Genomic DNA, 10,760 nt, shown 5'->3' with positions numbered 1-10,760 from the left:
AAAATCGGCACTGTGATTAGGTAATGCTGTGGGCTTCATGTCTGAGTGTTCCATGTGGGCACCACATTATCACCAATGACGGCTGCAAGCAGCAGATATGCAGCAGTGCAGCATATATTCTGGATCAGAGATCTTGACAACGTAACATATGGTACCATGCCGGTGCCATGATGTTTGTACAGAACTTTGGTCGAGGGGGCAAAATGATGTCATACGGAAGATGCACCGTGAACTATCAGATAGCAAAAAAATGGTGGGAGACTACGCCTGGCACTGTCGAAACAAACAGCAATCCTGGGGAAGGCAGCAACCTCCTATTCATTCACCAACAAAGGACTCACAATGCCACTCCAACAGACTTCAGTGGATGCACAGTCTAGGGCACAAGCCTCTGTCTCCAAGAAACTGAGATAGTTGAGTGGTTGCCACAGGTACTCGCTATTGCAACTGATTCAGTCCCACATCTGCCTATCAACAAAGCAGCACAAATGAAGATCCCCAGAGAGTGACCCACCATGTCATAAGGTTACACGGCTACCTGATGAGAATGTATTAGATGGGCCCGATGGTCAACAATCACTGAGAGTCCAGCAGGGGGCATGCTACATACAGTGTTATATGCTCCAATGTAACCTGAGCTATGAGAACTTCAACCATGAGCGAGTGTGGCAAATGCAAGCAAAGACCAGTGTTACTTTTTTTCCTAAAATAAAAATAAGTGTCAAGTATTTTCTTATAACAGACTAACATATCTCTTCTGTAAATGAACGTCATTTCTTGAATTGCGCTTTGTCTTGTTGATACCTCCTTTGAACTGGGCATACATACTCTGTTTTTTTCATTTGTTGTCATCTTAACAAAACAATGTAGAAAAAACTGGACTGCTGCTGCTTATTAATAGTAATAAAATTATAGGAGGTGAGATTCCCACTTGTATTAACAGAATTTTTGATGATTAATTTGACGGAATAATTTCACTGTTCAATGTGGATATAATTTAGGACTGGGTATTTAGCATCTTTATTTACGTCAATTTCATCATATTATCTTTTTTCTTTTCTCGTCGTGTAGAAGTGTTGATTGTACACAAACAATAGTGTACTTAGGAAAACATGAGGTTTCCTAGTTGGTGTTCCAGTCTAGCAGCGATTTTTGTATCACATGAAGAAATGCATATTGGACCTTCCGGCATCTTCTACTGTTTTTGACATCGTGATACATTAGGTTCTGTTTTGTGCAGCACTTATAAATATTATGAGTCCTACATATTTAAGTTCTGTGCAATGTATAAAATCTGTGTGAGTGATACTTCTAATTCTTCAATTACAGAGTTTTATAATGAGTAATCCTCTATATATTTTTAATACTCGTTACATAATGCATGGGTGGTTAAGCCACAGTTTATCAGTAATGCACCATCTTGTACCTTAAAATGTCAAGTTTTCTACTGTGGAGCATATTCTGCAAATTAACTGAGCTTCTTTAACGCCTTAACAATTTTCCCTATTTTGAAAATACAAATTTGTGTTAGTTGTCTCAACAGCTTCTACTCCAAAATGTTTTTAACTCATAATTGCTTTTTGATAACACTTCTTTACAATTTGATCTCTCTCACTGACTGTTGGCAAGTAGCAGAGTAATAATTTAATACAGTACTATTAAACGCAGTTTTGTCAAAATTTTCTCAATGGCAGCACCTTTAAATTTGAACAAAATCTTTGTTCCTAAATACATGAACCTTGGAAAAAGTTCTCACATTAGGGAAATCCTTATTTTTTTCTAGAGTAATTTTTGCAATTTGAGAAAAATATTTCAGCACACAAAAAGTGAATGCTTTTAGAATTGGGGAGAAGAAGAATTTGTTGCACAACTTGACTAGAAGACGGGATTGGTTGATAGGACACAATCTGAGGCATCAAGGGATCACCAGTTTAGCACTGGTGGGAAGTGTGGAGGGTAAACATTGTAGAGGGAGGCCAAGAGATGAATACAGTAAGCAGATTCAGAAGGATGTAAGTTCCAGCAGTTACTTGGGGATGGAGAGGCACAATAACAACAAAGTGAATGCTATCACTTCAAAATGGACTCACTAAGAGGCAAAAGCCTGAAAAGTGCTCCAAGGTACAATACTATCACCTATATATGCATAGAAGGAGTCTTCTCTTTATTCTCATAATTAACTTCCTGAATTTTTAAAACAATTTATGGTGGGAATCTTCTACACTCATACTCTTTGATTTGCATGAGCTAGCTAGTGAGTCTGACATTCTGGAATTTTAGCACACTACACACACCAGGATTCTTTTAGTATTTAATGTGTGACAATGTGAGTATGTAAATGAAGGGGAGCTAGAAATGTCGATGAGACCCCAAAAAATGGGCTCCAGGCACAGTAACAGTTAACAGCAATGTTGAGATGGAGATTTGTACTAAGAAGTCAAGTGGTTATTCATATATATACCGAGCAAGGTGGCGCAGTGGTTAGACACTGGACTCGCATTCAGGAGGACGACGGTTCAATCCCGCGTCCGGCCATCCTGATTTAGGTTTTCCGTGATTTCCCTAAATCGCTCCAGGAAAATGCCGGGTTGGTTCCTTTCAAAATGGCACGGCCGACTTCCTTCCCCATCCTTCCCTAATCCGATGAGACCGATGACCTCGCTGTCTGGTCTCCTTCCCCAAATCAACCAACCAACCTATTCATATATAATAAAATAGATTGAAGTTTAGCACAAGGAGTGTGTGTTAAATCTTTCTAATGTGAACAGAACTGAAGTGACCAATTAGAACTGACTTGACTTAATAAGCTATAGGAAACAATAGTACAAGCACAAACTGGTGTCACTGAAATAATTTAAGATCAGGTAAATAGTGACTTTGCAGAGTGAGAGTTTGACAGTAGGGACTGCAAAAAGTGAGGATGTGGATGGCATAGTTAGGAACTTTCATTGTTTGGAACCAATAAACCAAGCTTACGTACACTATGTTCTCTGTTATAGTAGATCCTTATCATGTGTAATTTCTAAGTTAGTGCCCTTAGTTATAGACATGTCACAAACAATCCTGTACAGGTTTATTTTCTGTGTGTAATATTTTCTGTTGTAAGCCATCTACCTTAAAAGATTGATCATCAAATGACATGGAATGGTAATACAATGAGAATTTCCAAGGGAGATCTTAAGATAGCATCCAATAAAATCAGCACATTTAGAAAAGCTGGATAAAAACAGAAGCTTGGTAGAGTAAAAAGAAGACACTGCCTGTTTCAAAATAGCTGCTTTTCTATTAAAAAATATAAAAAAGGAATGCAAGTAATTCTTGTGATCAGTAATATGAATAGATTATACTGGTCACAGTATTCAGCTCACCAGGAACACATGAAGATCCTGAAAAATATCCCAACAGAGGGGTCAAAACAACAATTGTTCAAGAAGAAACTGAAGAGGAACATGATAACTCACTACTAAGAAGATATTACCTTCAACTAGTCATAATGGTTTGATAGTATACTTAAGTAACATTCAGCTGCTTGTTCTATATGTTAATATGTAACTTGCCTTGTTACCAACCCCTGAAAGCAGTTATAGGGATACCCTGTCTGAACGAATGGACACAACACCACTATGTCCTCAAAATGCTGCACAAGTTGTTATGCTGTTTTCTAAAAGGGTCTTTATGTTCAAGAGACCTTCTTGTTTCAGTGTATGAAAACATCCAAACCAAAATAATCTTAACTGAGACCCTGAAAATTGTATTTACATATTATAAATTTCATTTCATTACATCAAAATATCTTTTTATAATTAGTTCATTATGGGCAAATGATGTTGTTTTCACAGAAGGAATGAAAAGGTTTAGTACACTTGAACAGATGCTGTCTCAGAGATAACCATACATTTAGATCTAAGACTTAAAATACACTGGAATCTTGCTTACTGCTCTTCTCTTTCAAAGTTCAACTATTACATACGTCTGACATTTAGGCTACTGAAATACATAAGAAATCTAAAAACTATAATAACAGAAATTAAAGTTACATCATATACATTAGGCACAAGGTAGAAGCTACTCAATATGAAAATCAAATGATACTTTGTCAGAACATGAACTAGCATGTGAATTACGCTGAGATAGATGTCTTCTTGGTCAAATATCTATCCAGTTCTATCAGCAGTTCTACAAAAACAAAAGGGTTGACATTCTTGCTAAGCTGAGTGAGCAAAAACCAGTTTCCAACAGGTAGAGAATGTCCCAGGTGTTCAGCAACATTCCTTGGAAGCAGGCGAGCTTTTGCCCACAGTAAATAAACTCGGGTATTAACACTCAGCAAGATGATTGCACGGTAAACTAGTGCCACTGCAGACACCACAGCCAAAGCCACAAACCAGAACCATAAGAATAGGAATACCTGGAACAGCATTTTGGGTAATCAAATACAATTTTAATCACATGTGATATGAAAGTATTATGGAGGAAGAACAGAACTGTAGGTTACACTGGTCTAAATTTGTAAAATATGTATGCAATTCATTCAGATGTACTGTTGCTATGTCCAATAATTGCAGAAGTTCAACAATATAAATGTTGTTAACACTTTACAACAGGCAGGGCAACCTATGGTGACCCTAAGGCCTGATTTACATACTTTCTTAAACTTGTGGTCTGCTTCATCACATGACAGAACAGTAGCACTCCCAATGCATAAAGTCTAAAGTCAAAATATAGTGTACATGTCGTTTATGTTTATGGGGTAATGCACCAATATGAATGGCATTTCTTTCCCAACATGCCAGGCCATCACATTGTGCCTCAAAACACCATTTTTGAGAGTACATTCATTTTATGTTCACCCCGTCTTCAGATGTTTACATTTACTTACGTGCTGTGAATGGGTTTTCCTTTTTTTTCCCCTTAGGATGTTTGTCAATAGGTGTCTTAAAAATTTCACTATGCCATTAGTAAAGGAACAATGTTCATGAGATGTCAATAACATAACATGGGATGTCAGGTACCTTGAAATGTCATCATGGAAAAATAAACACTTAAAGAGCAACTGGCTGCAACTAATTCATTATAAATTAGCTTAAATTTCAACACTGCAGTGTTCTAATGTGCCCACAGCAAAGAAGAATTATTTACTAATGTAAATATGAAATATCCAAAAATATGTTCTGAACGAAGCACAATGTGAGGGCCTTGCTTGCTCTCTCCTTTCACAAATTTCTCGGGCAGGCTATGTGGAAACCAATTGTGGGCTGAATCCAGCCTTTGGGCCACTAGATGCCCACCTGTACTCTAGAACATGACAATTTCTATTACACATATATTCATAGCACCCATGAACATGTTTTAATCTTGCATGGTCAGTTCAGGTTCATATATTATATGTGGCTGAAAAGAAATACATTATCATGAAATATATAACTAAATCTGAGGGGGAAATTACTTAGAATGTATGCCAGAATCATGGACTATAGGAAAAAGCATAATTTGAGATGTGATGCTACAGAGTGGTGATGAAAATTAAGTGGACCTAAGACATAAGGGACGAAAAGATTATTTGCAGAATAAGCAAGGAAAGAATATGTAGAAACAATGGCTAAATGATGAGACAATGTTATGCTACGAAATAACTTCAGTGGCACAAAAGGAACCTGTAGAGTGCAAAAACTGTAGGGTAAGACAGAGACTGGAAAACACACAACAAATAATTATGGATACTGATGTGTTATTCTGAGATGAAGAGGTTGGCATAGGAGTGAAGTCAGGTAAGACATATCAAATCAGTCAGAATTCACATTTACTATAATGTTCACTTGATTCTCCTAGCTGGTACACCAGTCCTGATGAACCACAACTTAGGGCTTTTTCTAGGAAACTGTTTCATAAAAGATTTAAGTTTTATATTTTCCACCAAACTTAGGCTTAGTTTAAAAATGAGGCAAGATGAAACAAAGAACACTGTCTACTTCTTTCTTCTAGTGTTACACAAGGGGTATTATCACAATACATAACATTTTCTTACATCCTGTGCTACTTGTACCACTAACACTGCAAATTATGGGTAAATTAAAAAATATATATAAACTACAATTTTCCTTGCATGATGCAATACTTACATGCTACTGAAATTTAAAATTATCACAAGTTCACATACACAATATTTATGCTTAAGAGCTGTATACCTAAACATGCCAAGAATATCTCCATTAATTTGTCCACAATTAAAAAAGTTTGTGATTTTCTTTTACTTTTTTTACTATCTATGTTACTTGCTCTTACTACAATGAAATATTTCACTCCAGTTTTTTTTTTTTTTTTCTGTAATCTTGCTGGACTTTTACTGTTGGCCTGGGCACCCCAAACATTTTCTGTTAACCATTATTTCCTTTCTTTGTAATACTCTCATTCAACACTTCAAATCACCAGCATTTGGCAAATTAAGTATTAATATCTTCATAGACTTCTGAATCAGTTGCCTATTCACAAACAGGCATACCTCAATAATGGCAGTGTTGTTAAGGAGTATAATGCTGAAATTTGAAAGAAAAGGAAGAAAGGATTAGTGTTTAGCACCTCATCAATATTGAGATGATTACAGATGGAGCATAGGCGGCTTGGTTCACACAAGTTTGGTATAGCATAATGAGCATGGCTTCATTAAAGAATCTCCCTAGTTTTCACCTTTACTTATCCAGTGGCACCACAAAATTACTACATCAGGGCAGGACTTTTATTTCCACTTCTGCTGAAGTTGAGTCTAATATTTTAACCTCTGTGTCGTCCTACTCTAACCGAAACTATGAATTTTAGATTCTATAATCACTGAATATGCTTACTTATGGTCCTGCTACTAAAGTGGCTAGAAAAGAATTGCACTTCCACATTAAATCAAATGAATAGATGTTTTAGTTATCATTGCTTGGCAACTCAGACAGTTAGTACCTTATCGTTGATATTGTTCAGAGGTAGAATACACAGGGAATCCATCTTGGACATTCCCCCAGATGTACCAAAATAGTACATCCTGCATTTGGCTACTTTGGGAAACATGTGATCCAGAGGAGATGGCATTGTTTGATTTTTTAGACCAAAATCTGTTGATGATGCATATTTGATAAAATTTGGCCCAAGAAATGCAAATTCTCCTCCAAGAAACCTATCCAGCAAGATGATCTGCAATACCTGAAATTAAGAAAATAATGTCAAACTGATTTTAGTTACATGAGGAACACATAACTAATGAATATAGATTTTCGTTGAGCTGCATACACACTTCCTCCAAAACGACAATCATTTGCATAAAATTTGAAAGGAGAACATTTTTATAGTTATGTTAGAAATGAGAAAATGTAGAAATACATTCCTGCAGGGGGACATTATTTTAGATGTGAACTCTGTAAGGCTCAAGATATAATACTTAATAAGATATGACAATTTTTCTCTGCCATAGAATTTTAGGTCACACTTTAAATTAATTTCAGAAGTTCATTGTGCTGGGTCATACAATCACAACATTGTACACTGTGACTTTGGAATATCAACACGTTACTCTTGGCAGTTGTTTTAATAGCCTCAGGTAAAATTCCTTATTATAGAATATCAGCCAGTTTTCCATTACATGAAAAAAGCACACACTGACCCATATTGCAAGTTTTATATAACCATATAAAATATGTTTTCCTTTTGTGTTCAGGTAGGTCTCTAATAAGATGTGGTTGTGGAGCAAACAGGATACATAACATTTTATCAAGACTCTGGGTGAATCAAATTACACTGAATGCTAAATAATGCTGTATGGCTAGAGTAGTCACAAGAAGGCTCACAAGCTGCATGCAGCTCTTGCTTCAATGTAGTGGGGCTCATGAAGTAAAGTATGTAATTATACAATAATGGAAAGGCAACCAATCACGTGTGGAGCACAGTAACACATAACAGCATTTACACTAGCTTTTGGGCATGCTCTTTTTTTGGCTAATGCTTGAAAAATAGTATGAATGCTGTATTCTATTAGGTGTTACTGTGCTCTACTGATCAATGTACTGTATGTGAGTGCTTGCCTTCCCTTACTTTACATATTGCTTCATCCATGAATTTCCATTATTGTAATATAAAAACATTAATAAAGTATAAAAACAATAAACATTTAAAATTGTACAAAGTAAAAAGTAATGCCTGTATATACGATACAAATGATACTCCTTCCATGGATTCACAACTGAGCAACCTTCTTGTCACTGCATCGCACCGGCCTTGCAACAGCAGAGATCGAAGTTCAGACAGTGGCTAGTTACATTCACAGCTAATAATGCAATTACTTTTCTCCATGCAGTATCGCTGTTTAAGTTAACTTGTGATTATTGCTGGTGTCCTAAGAATAGCTGTGTTATCTAAGAAGTGTAAATATGAAGAATAGAACACAGTGTTTAACATTTTTTGTAGAGAGGAATGGTAAACCAATGTGTGTTTTGTGTCAAATGATATTGTCATGGTACATGGCCAATAATCTGAAACATCACCTTGACACTAACCACAGTGGTTTCAGGATAGACTTTCTTGTTGGTTCTCAGTTGAGAAAAATTAATCTGACGTCACTATAGGAAAAACTTCAAGAGCAGAGTAGGGTTATGACTATGTTTACCAGAGGTGCAGATTTAAGAACCTTACAAAAAGGGTGAGTTTGTAAAGAATGATATTGCACATGTCGTTTCTATTTTAGACCTTAAAAATAAGAAACTACATAAAATACCAACTTCTAGACATACAACAGGGAGGCATGATTCTGGTATTAATGATGATATTGTAAGTAATGTGCAAATATAAAAAAATATAAAAAGTGACTGCTCAGCAATGAGTCTGGGTTTGGATGAGTTTACAGATATACAAGATAAAACTCCAAGTTTCCATATTTGTGAGATATGTATTGAATTACTTGGATTTGGTGGAACAGCTCTTAGACCTTTTTACATTGAACAATACTGCTCTATGTTGTGACACTGAAGAAGTCCTGGAGGTGTTTCAGTGAAATATGCAGTGCCTACTGGGAAGATTGCCAGTATATAACAAAAATCATGACCCTGTGGGGCTTTTAAATGCAGACACTTCATATTGTGTCGTTACTATTCACAGACAACATTAAGCATATAAATATTTCCAATATTGACTTGTTATGCAGGTGGTGCTAAAAATTGTAAGCTACATTCCTTCAAATTCCAGAACACACTGACAGGTCAAATCTTTCATAGAAGAAATGTGTACTGATGACCCTTGTACTGGCGTGTCTTGGCATTGCTTAGTGAGGGTAATGTTCCAGACAGATTTTTCAAATTATTGGATTCAATAAAGCTATCTTTGCAAGAAAAAGGAAAATCTTTGCCTGAACTAGATGAGCCATAGTGGCTTACATTGGCCCTTATTACTGAAGATATTCAGCATTTACTAACACTAAACACAAAGTTAAAATAAAGAGTGTAATTTATTTGTGATTTAGTGCAGCCTGTGTCATCTTTCATAACAAATTAAGACTCTTTCAGAAATAATTTGAGACTAAAACATTTGCTCATTTCATATGCCTGAAGACAATTACTGAAAGTCTGCCTCTATTTCAGGTGCAAATATAAGGTTATTTACGAGAATGCCTGCAATTGTTGAAGAAATAAATGTAAGATTTATTAAGGTATGGAACATTCTGGTTGAGAATAATGAATTATTTAGGAGTAAAGGACACGACCCACTTAAAGACAGAAGCACTGCGTCGTCGACAGATACACACGCAAAAGGTACAGAGCTTTACTTTCCTAGCTTTCAGAATGGAATTCCTTTCTAAAGCTGTAGGAGAAACATCCACACAAAAACACACTCACTCATATGTGCACACGCGTCTCCCTACATTGTACTCATTCAACTACTGAATCGAATGAGCACAGTGTAAAATCTAGTGAGGTTATCACAGATTCCGAATGTGAATTAATCAGGGTGAAATTGAGTATCAAAGAACAGCCAAAAATGGTGATCAGATGCTTCTTTTACAGATCACCTGGGTCAGGATCTGTAGTTGTAGAGCACTTCAGACAGAACTTGCAGAATATAACTAGTAATTTACCTGATCAAACTGTTGTAATAGGGATGACTTCAACTTACCAGGTATAGATAGGGAGTGTTATGCCATAAAAACTGGTGCCAGAGACAGGGATTGGGGCATTGTTCTGGGTGTCTTGTCTGAAAATTACTTGAGCAGATAGTTTGAAAATCAACTCATGACGGTAACATCTTAGACCTCCTGGCAAAACTTATCAAATCAGTTAACGTAGAGGAAGGAATCAGTGATCATAAGGCTGTGACAGCATCTATGATGTATCGAATCAGTCAATGTAGAGGAAGGTATCAGTGATCATACAGTGATCATAAGGCTGTGACAGCATCTATGATGACTCATTCTACAAGGAATGTTAAGAAAAGTAGAAACATGTATTTACTCAGCAAGGGTGACAGGATACAAATTTCAGAATATCTCAGCAGTCAGCATCAAATATTTGGTGATGAGGATGAAGATGTGGAGGACAAACAGAAAAAATTGAAAGACATCATTCAATATACCCTAGACAAGTATGTTCCAAGTAAGGTTATAACTAGAATGGTGGAAGGGATCAAAATGACCCATCAGATGTTTTTTGTTCATTGTCATATCCAATTTATTTACTTCGTTAATGAAATTATGACTTTTTCTGATATTTTTCTCGTCTTTCTGAAGATATTTTAGT

General features: G+C 36.2%; 1 protein-coding gene across 1 annotated transcript in view; it reads right to left on the bottom strand.

Annotated features, from left to right (window-relative positions):
• Nucleotides 1-576: 576 nt before the first annotated feature.
• Nucleotides 577-10,760, bottom strand: part of LOC126235097 (innexin inx2-like) — a 59,357-nt gene continuing 49,173 nt past the window's right edge. The window contains exons 4-6 of the mRNA XM_049943831.1: nucleotides 6,946-7,185; nucleotides 4,125-4,408; nucleotides 577-703 (exon numbers count right to left, since the gene is read on the bottom strand). Of these exons, the coding sequence (XP_049799788.1) occupies nucleotides 577-703; nucleotides 4,125-4,408; nucleotides 6,946-7,185 (651 nt within the window). The remainder of the gene's footprint in view (nucleotides 704-4,124; nucleotides 4,409-6,945; nucleotides 7,186-10,760) is intronic.

This window comes from Schistocerca nitens, chromosome 2, assembly GCF_023898315.1.
Source record: "Schistocerca nitens isolate TAMUIC-IGC-003100 chromosome 2, iqSchNite1.1, whole genome shotgun sequence".
Taxonomy (NCBI): Eukaryota; Metazoa; Arthropoda; class Insecta; order Orthoptera; family Acrididae; genus Schistocerca; species Schistocerca nitens.
This window is presented reverse-complemented; position numbering and strand designations above follow the sequence as displayed.